This window comes from Phodopus roborovskii, unplaced genomic scaffold (genome assembly GCF_943737965.1).
Source record: "Phodopus roborovskii unplaced genomic scaffold, PHOROB, whole genome shotgun sequence".
NCBI classification, from domain to species: Eukaryota; Metazoa; Chordata; class Mammalia; order Rodentia; family Cricetidae; genus Phodopus; species Phodopus roborovskii.
Window position 1 is genome coordinate 39,392,281 of NW_026126418.1, and position 26,695 is coordinate 39,418,975.

At 38.5% G+C, this 26,695-nt stretch overlaps 1 protein-coding gene across 2 annotated transcripts in view; it reads left to right on the forward strand.

Moving 5' to 3' along the window:
- Positions 1-26,695, forward strand: part of Grb14 (growth factor receptor bound protein 14) — a 107,439-nt gene that overhangs the window by 32,659 nt on the left and 48,085 nt on the right. The window contains exon 1 of one of the 2 annotated variants that reach the window (XM_051184568.1): positions 16,593-16,808. The exons of the other annotated variant lie outside the window; for it this stretch is intronic. Within the exon in view, the coding sequence (XP_051040525.1) occupies positions 16,746-16,808 (63 nt within the window). The 5' untranslated portion in view covers positions 16,593-16,745. Of the gene's footprint in view, positions 1-16,592; positions 16,809-26,695 lie in introns of those variants that run through there. 2 annotated transcript variants of the gene reach the window in all.

Consider the following 26,695-nt stretch of genomic DNA (forward strand, 5'->3'; position numbering starts at 1 on the left):
ATTATGATTGCATTGCTTTTACTAAGACAACTTTCTGTTTTCCTAAGGTTTATTCTTCTTTTTTTCTGTCTGATGATCACCAAGTCCTTCCAAGGAAGCTGCTTAAACTCAACATAACCTTGCAAAGGGCGCCGTCAGTCAGTTCCTTCTTCACGCCAGAATCTCTCTCCTAATGCCCACTCCTCTCCTCCTGCTCTGCCCTCTCCGGCACTGCTCACTGTAGGCTTTGTGCTTCTTCTAAGAACCCCCTTTCTTCTTTCAGGGTTAGATTCCTCATTTTGAGTCTCAGAGTTTCTTCCCTTTTCTCTCTTTGTGTTGGAGTATCTTGCTGAGAGGAGACTGAGAAGTAATTTATTTTATTTTATTTTTTGCATTGTTTATCAGTTTTGAAGTCAGTAATAGTTTTACCTAAGTTTAGACCTATAGTCATGTTCACCCCACTGGGGGTATTTCTTTCTTTTTTCTTTCTTTCTTTTTTTTTTTTTTTTTTTTTTTTCCACAGGTTGTTATGAGCTCTGTCTTTGGGACTAGGAATTTCCTCTTAGGGTCATCTGCTTATCAGTGATATTTGGTGGCTTAGAGTGAGGCTCTTTCAAGAATTCATTGTATTGGGAGCATTATGACCTTTTTAATCTAGAGTTTGTCTTTCTGTTTTTTCTCGTGTTTTTCTGCAGTATATTTTTACCCTCTGCTTTGTTTCTTTCCTTCTCAATTTTGAAACTGTGTAGATCAGATTGGGCCTCTTGACTTAATCTAACAGTTTGTTTTTTCCCTCTTAATCTCCCCCCTCCCCTGTTTTGTAGGTATTGGTTCACATTTCCACTTTGGGATAAAGTTTTTGTTTTCAGCAATTATGACTCCAATATCTACGAAAATAACTTTTTAAAAAATTTCTAAGTAGTGCCCTCTATACAATCCCTTGTATTATTTCTGCTAACTCCCTCAGGAGATAATCATGGTGTCTTTGAAGTTACTCTGTCCCATTTATTGGTTTCGTTGTTTTTGTCAGTTGCTGTGGTCTTTTACTTCTTGGATGGAGATACCAGAAACATGACTACCCATTCTTATTTTGAAATGAGGCCATAGCGCAATGACCGGTTTGCTCAGTTTGGGTGCCAGTATCCTTTACCAGAGCAACAGGAGTAGGCCCGAGTCCTAGAGCAGACTGATCTCTGCCGCAGCCTGAGTTCTTTTTGAGAGACCTCCACTCCAGTAGAGTCAGCTCTTTTACTTCACTGCACAACAGAATTTGAAAATGAGCCACTATGAAGCTGAGTTGGAGTTTATCAGAAAGTCCACCAAGCATGTCTTCCAGGACTCCCAGAAAGTGGACACAGTACTAGACAAGGCTGTGGGCTCCAGAAATTGGTACAGAATTCCCAAGGATTGACACCTTACTTGCCCAGGACCTTTGCAGGTCCCGGCTGGTTTTCTCTCTGTCGGTTCTCCAAGAATTACAAAACAACTGGTGATGTTGTTGAACCTGGAAGGACCTTTGGCTTCTGCTGTTTGATCGTGAGACAGGGCTTTGCTGTGTCCTCCAGCTACTCCTGGTTTTACAGTCTCAGTCTCCCTATTTAACCCTGATTGTCCTGGGACTCTGAGTGCCAAGTGCTGGGATTAAAGGAGTGCATGGCTGGCCACTCATGCTGATTTTATTTTGTTTCATGTGTATGGGTGCTTTGCCTATATGTATGCCTAGGTACCATGTGCATTCCTGGTGCTCTTGGAGGCCAGAAGAGGGTGATAGACCTTTTGGAACTGGAGTTACAAATGGTTGGGAGCTGCCCTTTGAGTGCTGAGCATCAAAGTCAGGGCGCTGTGGAAGAACAGCCAGTGAGTGCCCTTGACTACTGAGCCATCTCTCTAGCTCATGGGACACTTCTTTTCTTGGCAAAATAAAGATAGTTGAGGCACTCTGGGCCTGAAACACCGAATGAGGCGATGTTCTTTGTTGGAGGATTCAAAGGGGAAGAGAAATCGTTCTCTGGGGTCCTTCAGCTTTGGAAGGCGTTTTCCACTTAGTGGATAATTCGGTGTGGTGTTTTAGAATGGGAGTGGAATACCATATGCTATGATGGCAAGAGAGGTAAACTGCAGGTGTACTTGCCTGTTGTGTGCTTCCTCCATCCTAATCGTTCTTAGACATTTGGTGGTAGAAGGGAATTTGTAATTGCCTGAGAATCTTACTGCTGGGGTTGGTAGAAACACTCAATTGAATATAAAGAAAACGATTCTTGTGCATTATTATCTTCAATGAGCTTTATATTAGCACTGAAAGCAATTTCATAGTGTTGATACACATTCATTAGGATAAGTAATCTAGCTGTGTTAACAGACTATGTAATTGATATGGATTACAGCCATGAACTGAGTGCTACTCCACATGAAGTGTAGCTATTTTTGAAATAAATCAAGAGAAGGTTTGTAAATATAGATTAGAAAATGAGATTGATCCAGTTGTATACTTAGAACACTAAACAAAATATTTATGCAAATGTGTTTGGATCATGGTTGCAGAACCAAGTACTGCTATCAAGGCCACACAAGCGAAATCGTAGTAGATTAGAAGAAGCTGGTTCTATAGGGTTCATCCAGTGTTGACAGCTTGCTCTGTGCTTTCTCCAGAGGTAAGTGAATTTCAATTTGTGCAGTTTTATGATCTGGTTGCTTTTCTCCTCTCCAAACTGTTGGAATTATTTTATGTTAATGGGGCTTAAAATTGGTGGTTTATGAATTTGTTTTTTTTTTAATGTCAGAAAAGGCATAATTGTATAATGACAGTCCCATTTGAGTTAATCACTGGGAATGGGCTTTGGTTCTAGTGATAGTGTTACTATCCAGTAATTCTGGAATAGCTAATCAAATTTTAGAGATTGGTAACCAACTTTCAAACTTCTCATTGAAGATTGATGTGGATGTCTGAAGAGTATCTGTTTTAGAGAAAATGTACACAGTTGTGGAGAGCCAATTCTGGGCAAAGAGATGAGGAGTCTACGAGGAGAGAAGGTGTTGAGACTCTGAAGTCCTTCTTCTTGAGACCTTGCAGAGCTCAGGCTTTGCAAAAAGGAACATTAGCATACCTCTGCAGAGGAACACCAAGGGCTAAACATGTGGTATCTCCCAACCTCCTGTGTTAAAATCTGTACTCCCAATGTGATGTAGTTAGGAAGTGAAGGCTATGGGAGATCATTAGGTCAGAGTGTGGGAGGTTAGAATCCTCATGAATGGAGCTAGCTGAGTGAAGACTCAGGAAAAAGATACACACTTGTGGAATCTGGCAATGGCAGCACCTTCAGTTTGGAGCTTTGCCCCAGAACCATGAGAAAAATATTTTTGCTGTTTATCAGCTGTCCAGTATGTGATTTCAATGCAAATTGATTAAGATAAGCACTTGGTTAGAATAAGAATACAGACCCTGCAATATCTTCTCTGTGTGTCTCTTTCTCTAGAATAGGATTTCTTCCAGGCACTAGTATAGTTGTGGTTTGAACTCAACACTTCTCAGAAGAATGGTTTCTGGCAAGTAAAAATTTAATAATCATATACCTCTATGAATGGCAATTGAATAGTAATCTTACATTTTAACTTTGTGAATTTATGCCTGGATGGTGGGAAGGCTCTGTGTACTGGGATGCATCTATTGAACATACAGAAACTGTAAATCTCTATCAGTCTTCAAGTTCCCAATGGTAATTGATATGCTGGATTGAGAGTCATAACCACAACCAACTGAATGTTATCTGAGAGAATTCTCTGGAGTAGTTTTTCTTTGTAAGGAATTCTAACAAAAGAGTCTTGGATATTTAAAGAGAAGGCAAGGTTTTCTTAAAATAGCCTTCCTTGCAGCAAGCTGAGCATTCAAAAATTATTGTGTTGATTTCAGAGCCTTTTTACTGAAAATAGTTTACAATTCTTCCTCATTTATAGCATAAAATCATAACCTTTACTATGTTATTAATCTGTTAAATAGAAAAGGATGTCTGAAAATAAAAATATAGGTATATTTTAAACAACCTTGTGTGAAGCTTTGCTTGATAAAACCTGAGTAATATCTGAGACAATCACTTTTTGAAGAAATTCACTCATTTACTGCCATTTAGACCTTCTGGCATTTTGCTAAATCAGCATCATTATCTAAAAGTCATACTTCATCAATATTTGAACTTGAAGTCAAAATATTGCCTAGTCTCCCACAATTACCATTGAGAACACAATTTTTTCCCTCTATACCTTCATACAGCTCTATAATGATGTCCACAATAGTTTTTGTGGACCGCTGGCAGAAGCAGCCTAGTAGACCAGATGGTCTGCTGGTCTGAAGAGAGTCATTCCTTGGCCCTTGTTTTAATTCAGGAGTTCACCTCAGTCTCCCTAGGAACATCTAATGAGATAACAAAAGGATGCTGCTGGAAAGACAAGGTACTCTGGCAACATTTATGCATTTTCTAACCACCTTTGGCTGGGCATTGATTTTAATTTCCTTACCTTAGTAAGGCCATTATATGAATCATTTGAGAAAAAAGAAAAAAATAATTTTTCCACATGGCATACTATTTCAGAGAGGTGGCTGTAGGTATAAAGCCCATAATTCATAGAGAGTTTTAGAAACAGATTTATCCTTTAACTAATGTTGATGAGAGTAAATCAACACCCACATTTGGTTTAATTTTCAGTTTTAGTGTTAAGGTTTGAGAAATGTCACTTATAGGCTAATGAGTTTGGACACTTGATCCCCAGCTGGTGGCACTGTCTGTGGAGGTTGTGGAATTCCTGAGAAGGGTTTAGCTGCCAATCACAGCTCTCAGACCACTAGGATAAGCCTTGATGGTTCTAACGAATTCCTGGTTCTAGGACTCTCTGATTCCTGGCAGACTGAGCTGTGTTGAGATGTCTACTTCATGCTCTGTTTGCAGTGGACTGTGTCATCTCAGCTGCTATACTTACTTCTCTAGGAGGCAAAAGAAACCCTCCTTCTTTAAGTTGTTTTTAATCAGATACTTCCCATAGCAATGGAAGAAAATAGCCAATAGAACCACCACACCTATGTTGTGGAAGGGTAGGATAGAATGAGTCCAGAAGAATGCAAGGTTTTCTTTGGGACTGGACATTCACTTCAGACACTGCCATGACAGGCACTATCCCTGGGAAGTCCCTGTTGGTGTTCTTTACCTTCTGCTATCAGAGATTCTTTATCCTCTAAACCCATGGAGGTATCCTTGCTTCTGTGAGAAACATTTTATATCTGATCTGTTTTTCTCCCCAGTTGATTCTGGCACCTAGAATAAACATTTTCTATGGGAAGGAAACCTAAGCATCTTTCTGTTCTTTTGAATGAAAATTAATGGAGAATTAATTAACAGACACTAGCAGACTCTCATTTCCCTATTCCTTTTCATTGGTAATGGTGCAATTTATTAGTTTATCGTAAGAGAGTTAGGAGAGGTTGCCTATGGAGCCAAAAATATATCACTATGCCAATTTTTATATTAAAGATAAAAAATACATTGGGTAATATAGTATCCCAATAAACTAATTTATTACTACTGTGATTTGCTAAAAGACACTTCTCTTATGTGGGGAAAGAGAAACTGACTTGAGAAGTTACCCTCCAAAATAACGACTACTTAAGATAGTGCTTGAAACAGAATGAGTATTCATCAGTGAGGTGCTTTTTCTAAAGGATGCCTTTGCTTGATCATTTATTTTATTTCATAGTTTGGCTTAGTGTAAAATTACAAGTTCAAAATAATTTTACTCCTAGAGCTTGGAAGTTATGAATCTGTTGTCATGTGATACTCAATTTTACAGATTAAAAAAACTTGCAATATGAGTTCTATTTATTGGTAATATTTTTTTGTTTTGATTTATTTACTGGTACTTAAACTTTTCTATGACAACCTTGTGGTTTTCACTTGTTGGGATTATGATATTTTCCTTCAATATGCTAAAAATTATTTTTATTTTTTAGGAGAATCCAAACTGATTCTTGCTTTGTCCTTGGTAAACTCATTTAAACTCAAACCTACAGTCTTATTCAGTTCAGAGAGCACGATGTGTTTTGTTATGTTTTCTTTTTTGTATTTCCCCCTTCTGGGTCCAAACTTTGCCAAGCATTGTGCAAGTCAGTCTTGTGGTTTTGAGAGCACTAACCTGTAACATCTTTGTTCGTCAGTTGCATTATTATAAAGTGGAAATTATAATCCTCGGGGGAGTGGGCCAAGGCTCAATAAGTCACCCTTTCTCCCATTTCAGATGCTGTGTAACTCTGAGCCTATCCTTTTTATTAAGGGACTCAAATCTAAATATAGACCTCAAACTCCTACAGTGATGTCTAGGCTGTTTTTAGCATGAAGGTTATTGAACATGACTTGGGTCTTGAAGGTAGCACTTACTCATTTGTGAAAGCCCTTTGAATAGTATGGCTAGTGAGTTATATGGCAAATACAGAGGTCAACTCCAAGAAAAGGATCAACGTGTGTGTGCAAATGGGAGAAGAATACTGACTGACGAGGTTATCCTTGTCAGAGCTTGCAGATAGATATCCATAAAGTAAATAGGGGATCCTATAATATTTTCACGTAGCTTCATCTAATGTTTTCAGAGGCATAGCTGTGGTCATGTTCTATTCTTTCTTGGTGTCTTCATTAGATCCTCATTGCTGATAATGCTAGCAGGCCATCTCAACTTAGTCTTCAAGCTGTTCAGAAGATTGGTTTTAGTGAAATGTAAAATGATCTCATTTGAAGAATAAATGCTATCAGTTTCTCTATAGAGCCCTCTAGTCAAACCCAATGTATTACTTTGTTTCCTGGATGTAACCCACAGTGTTAATCTGTCTCTGAGATTTCCAACTCCCACTTATTCCTAGGAGATTGCTCTCTTATCATCTGGTTCCAAAGCTTCTTCCCCCACAAAGCTTTTTGCCAGTTTCTGTAACTCCTTCTTCTGCTTCTGTTTGTGTGCCAGAGCCCACAGGTTACTTGTGTATTTCTTATGGTACATAGCATCAAGGTGATTTTTATCTGGAGGGAGGAAAATGCATCCCCTGTTCTTTAAGGTGGGGTCTGTTTCATTTGCTTGGAAGAAGAATGTGGTACTATCTGGCTTGTACAAATAAAGCCTGTCTGAAGGTCAGAGAATGGAGCTTGCCACTAACTAATCATAGAGGTCTAGATGTCTGTACAGACAGACAGGAAGTGAGATGGCTGGATGGAAACAGAGATTGAGGTGGCTGGGTGGAGAGATGATATAAGCAGGTAGAAACAGGTACTCACTCTTGTCTGTTGAGATGCAGAGGAGGTAAGGAGTGACTGTGGTTTGTTCCTTCTTCTTTCTGTTCTCTCAGCATTTCCCTGTATATCAGACTCCAGGCTCTTATTACTTAGACCAATTAAGAAGTCCATTTATAGAAGAGGCTCAGGGAGGAGTTGTCCTAATAAGCACAGTGGTGAGCCAAGATCCCTGTGGAAGAGGGACACAGAGATTCCCATCACTGGGTGATGCTTTTCTGCCATTAAGTGACATGTTGACATGAAAAGCCCTAAGTTAAATGAGATGACATCATAAACAGCTCTGAAATGTGTTAATGATGTGATGTTTCTTTCCTAAGTAGAATTCATATTAAAGGAACGGGTACTGGGGTCACAGAATGCATGGCATGCAATCACCAGAGACAGCTGTTCAAGAGCAAATGCTGTGCAGTGTGGCTGTTGAAGAAGCCGTTGCTAAGCTAGACATGGTACTATTCCTTTAATTGAAGTACTCAGGAGGGAGAGGCAGGTGGATTTCTGAGAGTTCCAGGCCAGCCAGGGCTTCATAAGAAGACCAACTCAACAGAATAACAAAAATAAAAGAAAAAATAAAAAGGAAGAAAGGAAGAATAAGCCTTTGCTGGTTTTTGAGCAGTCAGAGCTCATGGCTGTCTGTTTTTATTGAGTACTTGCCCCTCAGCTTAGGGAGTCCTACCCATGACATAAACCTACAGACAAACAAACAATAAATAAAAAAAATTAGACAGCTACATGGGGAAATGTTATATGAACCCTATTACTTTTTATATTATATGCCAATAAAGATATAGCCTTGTCATGATTTTACATAACTACAATCTTACTCTTTTCCCTAGAAAATAAAATTGTTTCTAAAAATTGGCATGGTCTTATTCCCTTGGCTTATTTATATTTATCTGTTCAATGTATCTGTCGCTTTGTTTTGTTTTATGCAAATGGGGTCACACTAAAAAACTCCTTTTAATTAGCTAATTAATTAACTTGTTCCTTTTGATTTAACACTACCCTTTGCCACTCCTCTTTGTTGGATTGACCCTTATTCTCTTCATCGTTGCTTAACATTCTGTAAGCTGAGTGGACTGTACCAGATTGGTATGTGGCTATTCTCTTTCTTGTTTGAGACGGTTTACTACTATGAATTAGAGTCTTAGAACAGTGTTGTCAATATATGATACATGGTGTAATATATTTTATTTTCATTATGCTATCAAAACAGTCAGACTTTTCAGATGCCAGGAGCTAATGCTACAGCTAGGTTTTGCTAGTGAGTTTCACTTTTTTAGTTTTGTGTTTTCAGAGAGTTAGGTAGATTTTTTTTTTCTACTGTCAGAATTACCAGGGTTTCATTCTTGATGCCCCATGAGAAATTTTTTTCTTGAATCAGTTTATTGAAAAGAAGATATACATATGAAGATTTATATGTGAAGGCATATATGTATATACATACATATATATTTTTAAAAATAATTTTTACCTTTAAGGTTAATATAGAGCAATTCAATCTACTTTATTATGTTAGCCTGTTGATGTCTGTTTTTATTTATAACTGTTTTTAAATCCCCTTTGATTCACACTTTGAAAGGGCTGGATAAGAGACTATTAATAATATGTTATTGCAATCTGATTCTCTTAGTGTCTGCATTTGCTTTACAAATGTGTGCTACATATTCATCCTACTTTCTCTTCATTGCGGGTTGTACCGTCCAGCACTGTAGTATTTTCTTCTTTCTTGTTGAATGCCTTTCACCCCGAGTTCATTGTCACCTGACATTTATGTCTGTTTCCTTCTCCTCCTTCCTTTTTTCTTCTCTTCCTTGTCCTGTAAGTCCTTCCTATTCATTTCTTTTTTTTTTTTTTTGACTCTGTCAGTCAGTTTATAAGGGTTTCTCTTTCCCTAAGAATGAAATGCAATGACTTTTGTGATTAAACTGCAAATGTGTTTCCTTTCGATAGGTTAAGTTTATCTGTGTAATATTTTTGAGACAATCTGGAAGTATGGTCGTATTATTACTGTCATTTTCTATTGTTTTACAATTTATAGACTAAAAAAAATAAGATATTTTTCTGAACTTTGTGTTTACTTTCTATTAGACAATTTTGTATTTGCATTACATTTATGCTAGCAATTATAAAATAATTAGAGAGAAATTCTTAAATAACCTTTATCATTCTTCTCCAAAGATCAATAATATTTTTTCTTTTTACACCTCCCTTTTCTGTCAGTTAATTTTAGAATTGTGAAATAAATTTAAAATTCCCCTGTGAATTACCATTTTATATTGCTTTGATCTTGGTTACCAAGGGAGTCAGCTCTGTGTTCCATACCATGTCCTTCTTATAATTTAATGATTTTTTAGGAAAGCTTATCATTTCCATACTGCTATGGTCTATATTATTTGCATCTTATTATGACAACACAATCACATACTTGATAGAACCTTAGTACTGTAGCTAATTTCACTTTTCATTCCTGTTTTCTCATATGTATTCCACCCATGTCTTGATTGCTGCATTTTATCCTTTTGAAAACTCAAGAAGATCCCAAGAGAATAAGGCTTTACATTTTGTAAATTTCTGAACATTGCTACATTTATTATTAATGAACTTTCTTTCTGTTTCTATTTAATTTCTTCAACTGTTTCATGAGAATTACTCTTTCAAAGTTTTTTTTTTTTTTGTTTTGTTTTTTTTTTTTTTTTTTTTTTTTTTTTGAGACAGGGTTTCTCTGTATTTCTTTTGAGCCTGTCCTGGAACTAGCTCCGTAGACCAGGCTAGACTTGAACTTACAAACCATCCAGCTGCCTCTGCCTCCTGAATGCTGGGATTAAAGGTGTGTGCCACCAATGCCCAGCATACTCTTTCAAGGTTAGCAAGTAGAATACACAAAAATAGGGAAAGGATGGATTTTTTTCATCCCCTTAGTACCTATCAGAACTTTCTTGCTTGTTGTCCAAAGAGCTTAACTTTTCTAGGAAGTGTTATAGCATGAAGTCTCCCCCCCCCCCGGGAAACCGCATGGGTTTTTTTCTCAATGGTTTTTAAATTAACATATATTTACTATATCTGCGTATAATATGTTTTGATCATTTTTACCCTCTTACCACCCTCTAGTCCTACTCCCACTCCCACTGATCTCCTCCGTCTTCTCACCTAACCCCATTCTACTTTCAGATGAAAGGCAAATGCTTCCCCAGTGTTTCTGGAAGTTTGCCTTCATCTTCTCTGTCTTTATTACTTTGTTTTGTAACTATATAAATTTAATTAGAGTTGCTGGGAGCATGGGTGAGAGTTCATTTATAGGACCATGGGCACTTTAACAATGGCTATACCACCAAACACATAAACCATTAACTGGGTATACATCCTTAGTGAGGGGTAGGGACCCCTGAGTCCCCTTTGCTTCCTTGAAAGGATGTTGTAAGTTCAAGGATGCAATAGCCATGTCATGCTTAGAAGTCAGCACTTTACAACATACTTATCTCTTCTTCTTGCAACAGTACTTTTGCCTCTTCTCTGATATTTCCTCAACATTGAAGGGACTGACATAGATGTCCCATTCATGGATGATCAATCAGCAGTCATTTATTTTGAGCCCTTTGACCAATTATTAGTCTTGCAGGAACTGCTAACCACTGTGACAAAAGGCATGCTAATGTGCAGGCTAAATCAGTAATTTGAAAGACAATTTGACAGAGATATTACTGTCATTTATCAAAACAACAACAGCTGCCCCATTATGTCATATGACTTCTCCAACCTTGAAGTTTTGATTGGATTTACAGTACAGTACATGAATTCCTCCTTGTTAAACTGGTGTCAAATCTAATGGAAAGTGTTTGGTTACCCCCTTTGCATACTTGCCACTATTGCTCTCAAGGGCACATCGTTCCTGACTACTTTGTAGTGTTGTGCCCTAAGTTGGTAGCTGAGTAAGACTGTTCAAGACAATTTTCTCCCAGCAGCTTGCACAACTCCTTCTGGTGCTATGAAGGTTATCCAGCAGACAAAACACTTCTCAGTCACAGCCTGATTTCTCTATATCCTCTTCTATATGTTTTTTGTTTTTTTTTTCCAGAAGTACTTTGTTTTCTTTCTTTTTTCTCATATAGTTTTGGTGTGTAACTCACAGCAGTAGTGATGCCTAAATTATTTGGTGGACCCCCAGGAGCGTCCTGTCCCTGACCAAGTGCCCAAATTGTGCTACAATTATATTATCAAAAATTGCTTATCTTTTATGTCTTTACCATTGTATTTTCTTCTGTGAAGATTTATCTTTAAAATCTTTCAGTTTTGGAGGTGAACATGTGCCATGGTGTGCATTTGAAAGTCAGTGGGCAGTTTGTAATTTGTCCTGGTTTCAAACTTGGTGCCAGTCTTGGAGGCAAGCACCTTTATTCACTGAGTCACTGAGCCATCTTGTCAGTCAGTTCTTACATTTAGAAAGCTTTTTTTTTTTTTTTTTAAATAAATAAGTAGATAATTTTTCTTCTCCTTTTGGCTGATTTTTATCTCAGTCACCTCTTTGCCTGTAATTGCAATTTTTCTTAGGTAATTTAATGTACTGAAATTGGATCTTCATGTTCTGTTTGTGCAAATTCCATATTTCTTACTACTGTTTTTCCAATGTTCTGGCACTTAGAAATCTTTGAAGAGGGCCTTTGTTGGAGGCTATGAGTTGCCTCTGCTGCATTCCTGTTATGTATGTTAAATCCTTACTTCAGGCCCTGGGATTGTTTTTGAAGTGCGGTTCCAGGATTTTTACTCTGGGGTCAAGAGGGTAAAGGAAAGACTGCCTCTTTTCAGCTCTCTGCCTTTGTTTTCCTCAAGTGCTTTCAGTCTCTGACAAGGTTCTGGACATGTCCTGTCACTTCTCATTTGAAAGTGATGGCTCTAATTGTATGTTTTAAAAATGGTTGCATTTTTAATGGGATCTTCTCGGTTTAGACATTGTTTTCATTTCCTTCTCCATAGAGTATTATTTTACCCCATCCCAGTACAGAAGGATGAAATGTCTTCTTTCTCAGCAAGGACACTATTCCCTCCCCTCCCTTGCCCCTTCTTCATTCCATTCTGTTCAGATCATCTGAAGTTTTGAGGGATGGGAAGAAAGGTGCATACTTGCTTCTCATGCTCAGTCTACTGTTCTTAAGAAGAGCCTTATAGGACATTACAGTTGACAGTGTCTAGTCAAGATATTTACATCTTTCTGGCCAACAATTTAGGCCTGTGCAGAAAAAAGTGTGGCTGTTGGCTACGTCTCTGTGGGACTGCTTCCTTCAGCTGCCTCTGCTTCCCTAGTGTTTCCCAAAGTTTGCCTTCTTCCTAATCTGGCAATTTTAGATGCTTTATGTCCTTAATCTTTACACTTCAGATGAGAGCCATACTCTTCAAGGGCATAGCAGAGTGACTATTCTCTTCTGTCTTGCCCCCATTTTCCCAGACTTTCTTGGAATAACTGTGTAGTTTTTCACTAGGATTTGCCTTCATTCTTGAATACTATGCCATTTGTGGGACTCACCTTATCTTTTACTATGCTATCTCTCCCTTGTAGGCTTGTAGGGTTTCTATACTTTATTTTACAATCAGTTACAGAGCTTTATATATTGTTTTTTTTTTTTTTAATGTCCCCACGTATCCACCTTGAGAGTCTGGGATAATGGATCTAGGAACAACTTTTGGTAGAACAAGCAGGGACATAGGGGCATTTTCGGATAATTGAATGAAGTATATACTGATGTACTGTGAGTCCCCTTGTCACTAGGGACTATGTGTAAGTCACTCAGCAGTTTCTTTTAAGAAGACATTTCCTGTGAGTGGTAAAACTGGTGAGACACTCTAGGCATTCTCAAAGCAAGGAAATACCTGTTTGAGTGAAGAGCGGAAAGCACTGTGGGAAACAATGGGCTCATTTGTGTGAAGGGACATCATGTCATATGCCTGAGAAGTAGCAGGCCTTAGAAGAATGATGGAAGAAGGTAGAACGAGAGGTTGTGACTTTTCATGTAAAGGTAGAGTCAATGCATGCTGGCTGCCATAATAAACTGTTTTTGAAACTTGTGTTTGCAGAAAACTATGCAAATTTAGCATTCCCACCAGTGACCAGGCAAAGAATGTCACTAAACAAAGGTATATTGCTGGTGTGGTGGCACACACCTTCAATCCCAGCATCAGGGGGCAGAGGTGGGGGATCTCTGTGAGTCTGAGGCCAGCCTGATCCACATAGTGAGTTTCAGACCAGCCAGAGAAGTCTTCAACAAGCAAGCAAACAAACAACAAAGAAAGACCCAATGACATGTAAACAGATATTTTTATTCAGAATTAGCCATGAGTTAAAATAAAAAGAGAGGCTTGGTTTTTTTTTTTTTTTTGTGACCAGAGTGACTTGTCTTTCTCCATCAACTGTACATGAAAATAAGTAATGTCTACTGTACACAGAGGGTACTCTGTTAGGCCTTCTGGGAAGAGTAGGGAAAATTAGAGCCTAAGTCCCACAGCTAAGTATTTTAGTCTCTTTAGGCAAAACTGATCACAAGTTATGAAAGAATTTATAAGTTAGCAAGTCAAAGCAATATTAAGCTCAGCACAACAAGTGGATATATAAAATGCACAAAGCAATAACTGCTATGACTTAGATGGAAAGATGACTTCCTGGTGGAGTGAACTTTGACCTTGGTCTTTGAGAGAGATGGTATACCTGGATACACAATAATTTCCCTCAGGTGAGTAGCACAATAGCACAGTGTATAAGGATAGATGAAGGGACAGGAAAATCTGTTTGGGGTAAGACAAGAACTTGGTTGGCTAAGAGGTACATGTAGGACTTGGTAAAGAAAAAACATTTTCCCTCTGTATACCTGTCCCCTTCTGTGTAGACAGTTTGTGCACTGTAATAGTTACATTTGAGCAATTAGCTATCAAGTGATTTTTAAAACCCATAGAGGGTCGATGTGCTGTATGTTGGTAAACTCACGGCCTGGATTCTGTCTTGATACAATGCAGTTGTTTTATTGCTTAGCGGGCTCTAGGGCAGGATACAAAGCAAAGCTGGTTTCAAAGTCATCCAGACTTCAAACCTAAGAGTAAGCTTGAGACATTTTCCTAGAACCACATCAGTTATAAAGCTCTGTGCTCTTTTGTCTTAATAATTTCTGAAGACAAATGTGGCTTCCTTCTTGGAGTCTGCTTTATCCCAGTGTGCAGTTTCTTCTCCCTTGGTGCACCCACCCCGGTACTGAACATTTAATAGCTATCAGTCTTGCCAATTAGAGAGTGTGATGTTTTAATTTAAAGGTGATGGCTGCTATTTCATTTTGAGTCAGTGATATATCTTATTTAATAATACACCTAATATCTAACAATGTGGGCACACAGTGGGTTATTTTCTTAAATGATATAGTGAAATAAATGATTTTGGTTGTGGTGAAATACTAGTAAGATATTTAAGACAAAATTAATACTTTTTATGTAATATACACTGAAATTGAGGATTCAGCAAAGTAAAATAATATGGATAATATTTTTGAAATTTTGTAGGTACTGAAGGAAGGCTTGTCGACATTGTCTCAAGATTATACCAGAATTTTATTTGCCTTTTATTTCACAGATTGTAGCTTCTATCTCTGTAGTAATTTTGTTAGCAATTTTCTTTAAGAAGCCCGCCCATACATGCGCACACCCACATGTGCACATCATGAAGGTTTGAGTGGGGGTCAGCTAGATGGTTCAGTGGTAATGGTGCTTCCTGCCAGTCTTGTTATTCTGAGTTCAATTCCTCGACCCATCCAATCAATTGCAGAAGACAACTGACTTCTACAAGTTGTCCTCTGACCTCTACACATATGTAGCAGCATGTGTGTGATCAAACATGTGCACATATGCCCAGTAAATAAATGTCATAACATTAGAAGGGATGTTTAAGAGGAAGAAGAGTCTAGCATGAAAGAGAGTGGAAGACAGAATAAAGAGGTGAAAATGGTCAATGTATGTGGTATAACTGAATGTAAATATTATTGTGAAACCATTGCTTTGCATAATTAATATATGCTGGTAACTTTTGTCATGGTAACCAAACTAGACAAGGATCAAACTAATGTCCCCACCTAGACATGTATGAGATTACTTACATTAAGTATGCCTCATGGCGTTTCTCCCAGATATTAAGGTCAAGGGACAATGGGCTTTGGAATTCAGAGCAGGGAGTCTGGAGATGCAGTGTTGCTTTCATTTGAGGGAGATGAGCTCAAATGAAATGAAGATGAAATCAGACCTTGGTGGAGCAGGAGGTACTCCTCGGGTAGAAGCAGTTTGCATAGTGAAATGGAAGGTGTGTGTCTGGGTATCTTACACTGCTCCAGCCTGCCCTGTTGATGCAACAGTTCTGTCACTCTAGAAGACAGCGTGCCTTCATGGCTGAGGGCAGTGCTCAGTCTGTGGGTCAGCGCTAAGAAGCACTATGGTTCAGCAGGCTTTGCCAGTGTGACAGTCCAGACAGATTTCACAGGTGTGACAACTCTGATTCATTTTTACTTGCAAAAGCTTAGGGCACTTTTCAGTGTTTCTTTCATTCTTTATTGGGAACTTTTTTTTCAGCCTTATTCTTTTGTTTTACTTGTGAACTTTCTCCAAACCCTAAACTAGTAGAATAAAAATTGTAGTTATCTTAAGAAAAATGCAAAGAGGTTTACAAGGTTTAAGATAGCTTTGAGCAGCAGCTGTTTTTTAAGTTTTTAAAAATATGCTGAAGTATATTATGCAAACCTCTGCTTTTTATAAACATGTGTGAAGATCAGACCAGATATTATGAATTCTCCTTTTCCACTTAATATTATTTATATTGATTGCTAGACTTGTGTTTAAAAGGTAATACTCAACTGGATCTTCAGCATAAATTAAAATTCATGGTAGTTTTAAGGAAGGTTTTCTTTTTGTGCCTCATAGCTGATGCTGCAGTTGAAGTTTATTAATTTTGTGAGTAACATAAGTAAATTTGGTTCACGTACATAGTTATGTACCTCAGTGTTTATAGCTAATGTAATGTATGTTGATAATGTAAAGAACTTCTTATCTGCCTTGCAGTGAAATTCTTTAGTGAAACAGCTGTTTGGTCAACAAAGAAAGATGGCATTGAATTGCACTGTTTTGGAAAAAAAAAAAAAGTGAAGGGAACTAGATGCCTCTTAATCTGGTTCTTTAAATATCATAAACAAAAGTATCCGAATCAGTCTCCAAGGACAAAGGCAGGGTTCTGGGAGCTGTGATTGGCTGCTGCCCTGTCCTGTCCGCAGCCATCCTTAATTGGCTTTGGGTAGCCTGGGATCACAGGAGCAGGGTGACATTTATTACTTCCCTAGAGTTTCTTTGCACTGAGCCTTGAGATTCCCAAGGAGTAACCATCAAGGACTCCTTTCATTTCGTCTATGATCTCTAAGAGGGGATCACCCTAGAAGGGCAAGCATGAGTTTGAGTGCAAGAAGAGTCACTCTGCCTGCAATCACACCAATAGTTCTACAAAAGAGGGTAGGTGGCTTATTTTGCTTTCTCCAGCCTTGTAATTTTTCTTTGTGCCTTTATTTTCTTGTCACCGTGTATTTACTAACTACTTTGAGCCTTACATAACCGCGAGAGAAGACTAGAATACACTGAAGCTACGGGTACTTAAAAAGACATATTATTGGAATTAAACCCAGGGGGAAATGCTGCCAGGACATCCCTGGGGTAAAAATACCTCAATACAAAAGCCGCTAGTCTCAGTTACTGCTGTTGTGATTTAGAGATTACATGCAGTGAGCTTTTCTCTTTTATTCTTTTCTTCTGTAACTTCAGGCATCTCTGCCTTTAGTTCAGCAGGAAATCTGCTAGCTGTTGTGATCTGTGTTTGTGAAGGGACAGCTTCTTTGTTTGCCTGTAATTCATCATGCATCTACCTCTTCATTGTGGGGAGAACTATGTAGGCATTTAACTGATTATCTTCTTGTGTCTACCCATTTCTATGGAGTTTCTGTTTGCTCAAGAAAAATATTTCCATTAAATTCTCTTAGGAAAGGGCTGCTTATTAATTATTAATTCAGTTAAGTTCATGTATGAAAATATTAGTTTTGTTTTTTATTCCTTTCATTTCTTACTTGGGGCATTTCATTTTTGTAAGACTGTATCTGTCCCATGTAACGATCTCATGGTAGGCTTCTCTTGCCTGTACACCAGGATCCTCTAAATTGACAGAATCATAGTCTTAGTGTAAAGAAGGAAGGCAAGGGACACATTATCACAAAAATACCCATTTCTGAATGATTCTAGAGGTGTAAGAAAGTATAACTTTGCTTTTTCTACTCAGCCTTTCAAAGTTAACTGTTAACTATTGGTACATTCCATTAATCCAAAGGTCATGTTTTAACTCACTTGAAACAGGACAGATTGAATAACAACAACAACAAAAAATTTAAAAAACTGTTTCTCTTATTGCTTTTAATTTTTAGCTTTCAGCTTATTTTTTTTTCCCAGTGAGTCAACTCTTAGTTACTAAGTCCATTTGGCCTTGGCATAGCTACATTGCAGTTTTGCCAATGTGTGCACTTCATTTTTCTTCATGCCTTTCTTTCACTTTAAGTAAATTTAATTAAAACATTTTGTTTTGAGCTTGAATCTTTATTTTGGCTTAGATTTAATTGCAATGTGGGTTCTCTGAGGGATATGCATGTAGGAAAAGTACATTAAAGTGTATACAATTCGTGTTCTGTTTGAGTTTTTTTTACCCAGTTAACATTGCTATGTAGCTTCACCCAGACTCCACCATGTGCCTTATTATATGGCCCATAAATTGGGTTGGTTGTCAATTGTCTGGACTCCCTTCCTAGCTGGGCTATGTTGGCATATCACATCAGTTCACATTCTGACCTGTGTGGGGACAGCTGAGGTGTAGATAAGTGGCATCTGCAGCAGGCTGTTGTCCTGTGATCCTAACATAACTTGTTGCCTTGATTCTGGTTAAAACTCTAAGTTGTCTATATTTTTGCTGTGCTGTATGAAACAATTAAAAAGGGTGCCATCGTTTTCAAGGACCTTGAGCTACCAGCAGAGGTGGAATTAGTAAGGGCTAAACTTGGCTGGAAAGCAGCTTCTAGCACAGTCAGTTGAGAAAAAGAGTGAGGTTGCTCTGGGAAAGCTGTGATTTCTTCTGCCTTTTGACTAAGAAATTTCAGATTGTCACTGTAATGACTGTGCACATCAAACCTCCCAGCGGCCAGCTCTGTGGGCATACACTGCCATAAGTTGGCACACCCTGGTTTTCTGGATATCCTTAGGACATTTGTCATTTGACTCCCAAAGTATCTACTTGTCTACTCTGTTGGTTTGAAAACCTCAGGGTTTTTGATTTTCTTTTTACTTTTAGAAAATGCTTCTTTTTCAGACTAAAAGATGTGGTCACATAGTTACTAAGGTTTTCTTTGTCTTTGAAGATATGAAAATCTCCTATCTTTGTCATTTTTTCATAGGACCTGAAATTTAAGATGATTTTGCACTTAGCATGTGTTTCAGTTTGGTCCTTACACTACCTCCCCAACAGATCTTACAAATAAACATAAGCACTTTAGAATATTGCCAGGGAGTGCAATTTCTCCTCTTCCCAGAAGGCTCTACGCACACATTTTCCATAGAGCTGCTCACCCTGGCTGTGTAGTCCTTGCCAGACAATTGAGCAGCTGGGATCTCTATCATTTGGAAGGCCAGGAACATTTCTGAAAATGCTCAAAAGCCCTTGAGGAGGGGCTCTTATCAGCCAGTGTGTCCTTCTGATGTGGCCCTGGGATTCTCTTGGAGTGATTAGAACCTGAATTTGAAACATAATCCTTTATTCAGCACAGGGCTCATTTATTGCTGAGAGCAGTCTGGTAAATTCTGACTAGTAGTTTGAAGAGAAAATTTTGACATCTTTCAATTCTATAAGGATTTGAGCTCATTGATTTCAGCAAATCAAAATTTTAATGAAGAAAAAAGTTTCATCAGACTTTTGACTTTCAACTCAGCATTTTTTTTTAATATTAAGTACTAGGGGGTTGCTTCTCCCTCTTCCTAGCTTCTCCTCCCTCATTTTCTCCTACCTTTTCCTGTCTCTTTTCCAAAATGAGAAGACTGGGTCTCTTGGATGTTGAATACCATATACATGGTCACCCAGAAGGTCAATGACAAAGCTAGAAATAGCATATAGGCTTTGTGATTTCCATGGTGTTTTTCATAGATGTTGTTATGTCCTGAAACCAATCTGCAAATGAAATTGCTTTATGGTGTGTGAAGTTACCATCAACCTCAATTCTGTGTTTAGTGAAGGCAAAGCCTTACAATCCTCTGCATCTTTACCAACTCCCATATGTTTTACTTCAGAACACATTTATGTAAAATGGAGTTGTTATGCCCCTCCCCCATCTTTCTCTCTCTTCTCTCATAGTGAGAGAGGAAAGACAGAGGGACAGACAGACAGGCACACACACACACACACACACACACACACACACACACACACACACACACAGAGAGAGAGAGAGAGAGAGAGAGAGAGAGAGAGACAGGATATAACTGAAATGAAACTTTAGGTCGGCATATTAATTGCATCAAGAAAGATAACATTTTAAGGTCACAGAATTAACAGTCGAGCATTTTAATACATACAAATAAATGAAATATAAAATGTCTGCAAGATCAGAAGAGCTGATACCATATTTTAATTCTGCAGGTTACAGTATTTGATTAATACTGCTTTTCAGATTATGCTTGCAAATTATTTTGCATTCTTTATGCAGCCAATCTTTGTGGGAGAAATTCACAATAAGCACACAGCATCCTAAAGTAGTTTCAGAAATGAAAGAGGTAGGGAAACCCCAAATTCTACAATATATTTTTTCTTAAAGACCCAAGGCCATTTGTATGTGGAAATTATGTTTGGACACAAGATATTATCTTATGTTCTAACCATATTTTTTTTCCTATACCCAGTCATTGCTGTAATTTCAAGCCATCATATCTCTGTTTTCCCCAGAAAGTTTTGAGCAGATTCATAGCTGCTCAATGAGCACGTGCTCTGGGTCTGGCTGGCCATGGAGCTGCCCAGTTTCACAGGAGCCTGCAAGGGAGTCACTTCCTCCTTCCACTTGAGATGACTTTAACCTCAAGGGCTCTGTTCCCAGGGTTGGCACCTGCTTTCTTCCCCAAATGCTATGGTCTAAGTCTCTGCCCAATCTGTAGAATTACTCTGGTCCTCTAAAAGCCTCTTTTTGCTTTTTTCTTCTGTGTCTTAATTCTGAATGAACGGACATGCCTTTGTTATTCAGCAACCACATCCCGTGACATCATTTTGCTGTTGCCTTTTCTAATCTTAGTAGCCATCATATATATTTATCCAAGGCTCCTGAACTTCTTAGATTTGGCTTTTTATTCTTTGTGTGTTTTGTTGTATTTGTTTTTCAGAATTCTTTCTTTTTCTTTCTTTCTTTCTTTTTGCCTATTCAAGTTTGACATTTCATTTTGCAATTCTAATTTAACAGTTTGTTTCTCATTCACAGAATTTAACTTTATATAACCAGAAAAGACCAAAGACATGGAATGAACAGGGAAGGGATTGGTTTTCTTACTCTTTGCAGTAAAGATCAATCCACAGATCATCCAGCAGTGCCACAATATCCTCAGGCAACTGAATTCTCTCTTGCTTAGTATATGCTCCCTGGTGTGGGTCCCCTTCCCTTTTATGGAGTGATAAATGTGAATCCCCAGGCATCCTTCTCACAGTCTTGGCACTGAGGATAAATACACAAGGCAGGCAGGCGGGCCCCCTAGCTGGCTAGTGCTAGTTCATGTTAAAGTGACACTCAAGAACGAACTGGAGCTGATTCTTATAGGCTGTGCCTGGACCCTGTTGGGTAACTGAGCACAAAGCACACTGGGAAAGCAGGCCTGGAGTGCAATATGCTGCTCTCTTCCCCAGCATCAGGATTCTATTAAAAGTAAATTTATTTTGATAATTTCATACATATGTACTGTATTTACATTGTTTTTCCTTCCTCCCCTCCTCCAGCCACTTATATATCACCCCTCCTCTGTTCCCTCTCAAATTCATAGTCTCTTTTTCTTCACTATTATTGTCACACACACACACACACACACACACACACACACACACACACACAAATAATCTGTGGAGCCATTTTGCGCTGCTTATATGTACAGGGCTGACCACTTGGTATTGGATAATCATGTGGGACTTCATCCCTCTTTCTTCTAGCAGTCATTACTTGTCTGTAGCCCTTTATCTACAGATGGGGACACATGAGATTTCCCCGTGTTGGCTTGTTAACTGTACATGCTATTATTGTGGTCTTGTTTAGGATATTATATAGCTGAGATTTTGTGGGTGAAATATATATATATTCTCCATTTCACAGCAGATGTCCTTGTTCTTGGGCTCTTGCTCTCTCTTTTGTGATATTCCTGGGCCTTAAATCTAGGAGTTGTGTTGCAGATTATCAGTTGGGATTGTGCACCACCCAAAGCAATTTGCAGATTCAATGCAATGCTATCAAAATACCTGTAACATTCTTCACAGAAATGCAAAGCCATCTTAAAGTTCATATGTAATCAAAAGGACTCCAAAGCAACCCTGCACAAAAAGAACAATGCTGGGAGGAATGGCTATTTCATATTTCAAGATGTGTTACAGAGCTGTAATAATAAAAGCAGTCTTACATCGGCATAGAAACAGACATGAGATTAATGGAACAAGAGAAGACCCAAGCATGTGTATGTGTAACTTACATCTGATGAATAGTGCTGGGAAAATTGAGTGTCAACATGTAGAAGAATGAAATTAGACCCATAGCTGTTGCCTAGCACAAAAATTAACTCCGAATGTTGATATGAAACCCCAAATAATGAACTTCTAGATGAAAGCATAGACACTGACATGTAAGGCATAGGGGTAGGAAAGGAGTTTCTGAATAGGACTCCATTTTCTTAACAATTAAGACATTAGGAATCTCTGGAAAGGAATAAGTGAAGGATGGCCTTCAGGCTGAGCTGGCAGTCACTACCACAAGTGCCTCTATTGTCCTTGGCATTCAGTAACTATTTGTAAATATAATATTGTTATGATGTCATATACCAAGTTTGATGGTGTCTTTGGAGGCAATGCATTCTATGTTATGTGGGGGTGGCAAGTGAGCTAATTGGGGAGATAGTTGCTTCTTTGAGTGGAGCAGGGCCATGGATGTCTGCAGGTGGTACTTTGATTTAAATAGAGCCTTGCTTGGTGGGTGCAGTGGTAATTACTACTACTTTTTAAATCTCATTTCTGCAAAACCTTTATTTTCTTCCTGCTCATGTCATTTTTATTAGGGTAACTTAACTTTGTCCTTAACTCGCAAGGGTATCACTCAGAGCACCGTTTGGGTATATTTACACAGTGTTCCCTTCCTTGAGAAATAAGGTTTCAGTAAACATGCCTTGGTGGACATTGTGTGTTTTAGAGGTAGAAAGTCTGGCACCTGAGCTCAGTACTCTCCTTAACCTATGGAGCAACCTTGGGCATATTCTCTCTTACACAAGAGCCAGTTTCTCTATGTTCCTCACCATACTGGATTTATGTGGACCGATGATGAGAATGAAACAGACAAATACTTAAAAGCATTAGCACAAGTAGAAACCCAGCAAATGTAAATTACTTCCCTGGCCTAAGAAAAGGCATGTGCTGTGTTTTTTATTCACTTGTTAGATTGGTTTTTAATCTGCTGTCATTGGTGAAGTGTGTATTTGCTGACAGATAGTTCCCATATATAATCCAGAATAACTTCAACCACTACATTATCTCCTACATCCTCCCAAGAGCTGGGAGTACAGATAGGCATCACTGTGCTTGGCTTCAAAATTCCATGCTTTGTTAGCTTCATAAGCAGTTTAAATTGTATTGTATGAGAAAAAGCATTAAATAAAAATTTTACTATTGTCAGGAATTTATATTTTCCTGCTAATGTGGATACCTAATTTTTGTTGTTATTGTTGTTGTAGCAAATGAATTTAATTGAAAAAACTTATTGTCCTTTATACCATGCCACCAGGGTCAGAAGGATGACACACTTTGCAGATTCTGTTTCCACTGATTACTTTCTGTAACTGCATTTATGACTGCTATGGAACTTAAAAAAAATGAATAGCCAATAGACAGAATTCACATCTATCTATCTCTCATCTATGTTTTCTGGGAGCATAGATGAAATGCAGCAAGATATGAAGGTAGACTATTATTCCCTTCAGGGGTAGTTAGTAAGGGCTGTACAGACTGTGCATTTGTGCAAGACAAGCTGTATGAAGGCCAAAGAGTTGGCAATGTTTGCAGGTTAGTTGTGTGACAGTGGGGCTGTGTCACCTTTGATCATGACATGGACAGCATGGGTACAGTGTTATTCTTAGTTTGAAAATCTCAAATGTGACATACTCCTAAATTTAAAGCAAAAAATAATGTGTTTACAGGGGGTTCTTACTTTAGGATAGCTTATTGTGTATGCACAAATGTATATGCACAACATGAAAAAAAAAAAAAAAAAAAAAAAAACCTGATGCCCTTCCCATTCAAGCATTTCAAACAACTGCTACTCAGAGGACAATTACCATTATTTGTGTAAATCGGGTTTTTGTGAAAACAAGATTCTGACCTACTATTGGGATTTCTCAAATTGTTGTTTCTCTTTATTCTTACAATTTTATCCCTTAGGGTGGAAAGCTACAGTCCCGGCCCTATTCATTATCTTTATCTGGCTCCAACTTGTTGCTTTTGGCAAGTTATAAGATTCTCTGCTTTCCCCATAGACTGGTCGACCCCAAAGCAACTGTGATGTACTTAGCAGAGTCACATTCTCTTTAGTCTTCATAAGAATCTCACAAGATTGGTAGCCAAACCTGTTCTGGGTGAAGAAGATTGGTTTGGAGAAAGGTCATCACCAAAGCTCCCACTAATAAATGACAGGGAACAGGACTATAGGCTAGGCCTTTCTTCCCAGACAGAAAGCTGTCACAGAACAACTTGGGCACACATGCTGCACACTCAAGATGCATGTAACAGCTGAGGAATGCATACTGCATGGCTCTGCTCTGCAAAAGAGCCTGTGCAAGCACATTGTACATCCCTGATCTGCATAACATCCTAAGTACACATAGTGTATGGCCCCTGCTTTCACAGAATGGCCTGGACACACACTGCATGCCCCTGCTCCACAGAACGGCCTCTCCTCTTACCTGTACTGGGTGCATGGGACAATTCTCACCTCTTTTGCCAATGTGCTTTGGTCCTCTGATTACTGCTCCTTGCTGTGTCTTCAGTGTTACTTCCAAGCCAGGGAGGAAGCTAACATGTCAGAATGTCCGAGAATACACTTAGGGCTATAAAGGTTTCTTGAGACTTAATCACAATGCACTTGCTTTGCTTTAAGCTCTATAACACTACTGCTAATACACAACACATAACGCTGAGCTGAGTGCTGTTAGCTCTTTGTACGTTTTAAGGTATGAGGAGTTGAAGATGTAGAAGGTGACCACTTGATAGTTGCCAGTTTGATCTTGATCATATTCCAGTATTCCCAGCACTGTAGACACCTGGGCTGTAACTCCATGGGAACAGGCACTGAGCTTCACGTTATTTTGTAAACTACAATGCCTGGTCCATGCCTGGCACAGAATCCTGATTAAAAATAGCCTGGGTGATGGACAGTCTCAGACTCCTGCTTGGACAGTCTGAAGGCCTGGCTCTCTTGGCTGTGCCCCAGTCCCCTGAGCCAGAATTTAAAAATAATAATCTCTCGTTGGCAAGAAAATAAGTAGGACTTGTGGTCATTTCAGATACTACTTCCTGCCAAAAATATAAAGATTTCCTTGCAGGCTATTAAAATTGCTCAGTCCTCAGTCTTCAGACAGTTCCAAAAGAGAAATTTAAAGAATTGTGTTGGCAATAATCTCATCGTCAGAAAGTGATTGTAGAGTCATCCCTATATTTTAAATCACAAGAGCTCAATAAATATCCTCTCTCCCTCCATCCTTCCCTCCCATCTTTAAGATATGTATTTCCTTTATTATTTATTTATTTACTCTGTGTGTGTGTGTGTGTGTGTGTGTGCTCTGTGTGTGTGTTCTGTGTGTGTGTGCTCTGTGTATGTGCTCTGTGTGTGTGTGTGATGAAGTTGGGCACGCTTGAGGACTTCAGAGAATAACTTGTGGCAGTCAGTCTTCTTCCACCCCATGGGTCCTAAGGATTTTATTTATATGTGCAAACTTGCCAGCAAACTGAGCCATCTCCCCAGAGAGAAACCTATGGGGGTTGGGGAGCCTGGGCAGTGTGTCTATAGTTGTACCAACTCAGAATAAAGACTCCCTCTGCTGGCTCTTTCTATGTTTGCATATTCTGACAAAAAAAAAAAAAAAAAAAAAAAAAAAAGCAAACAACTCTTTGGCATTTCAAAAGCTAGGTGCTTTTATATTTTTATATTTTAGTGTAGTGTGTAACTAGCTAGCTAACACTTTTACACCACATTTCACAGAGCAGTAGCCATTTAAAAAGGCACTAAATGACTTGTGGGAGATGAATACAGCCTACACAGGTTCCCTGGCTCGGGCAGGGAGCAGGTTCTGAGCTCGAGCTGCAGCCCTGGCTTCTTCTTTTCTACAACTAGGGGATCTTGTTAGTTATTCAGCCTGAATTCTAACTTTATTATCTTATTAGTCTGACAACATTGATTCTGTTTTCTAAACAGGAATATGCGCACTTTGCATTTCATACTGATTACAGGAGAAATGTTTAAAAGTTTAACAAAAGCCAGAATAACAGCATGGATATAAATCAGTTTGTCCCTAGATTTGTCACAGCATGGCAATGTTAGGATCTGCAAACTGATTTTTTTTTTTTGGTGTTATTTTAAGTCTATGGAGTAATACGTAAATATCACAGAAAGACTGTGTGACTTGTCATTGACTAGTTGGCACTATATATTACATAAAAATGTTATTTTATGTATCTCCAGTAAAAACGCTATAGACCTTGTATGGTAAGCTTCATGTGAGTTTCTGAGACATTAAATTATAAAAATATTTTAAAAATCAATGAAGACAAATAATTCCTACCAGTGCATGGGTTGACACCCTGTGTCTCAATAAATGTAATAGTCAAATGTGTCATGTCTGTATATTCCTTGTAGTCTTTTTCTCTCTCTAAATCATTTCCTCTCCACTCTTCTCCATTTGTCCTTCTTTCTCACTGTGTGAACTGACTTTGAACTTTTTCACTTAGACACTTAGTGGTTATTCTGGGAATACATAGTTACTTAAAAACCCAAAGGAGATAGCCAGATAATATTATGCCCAGTGTAAGCTTGACCAGTGTG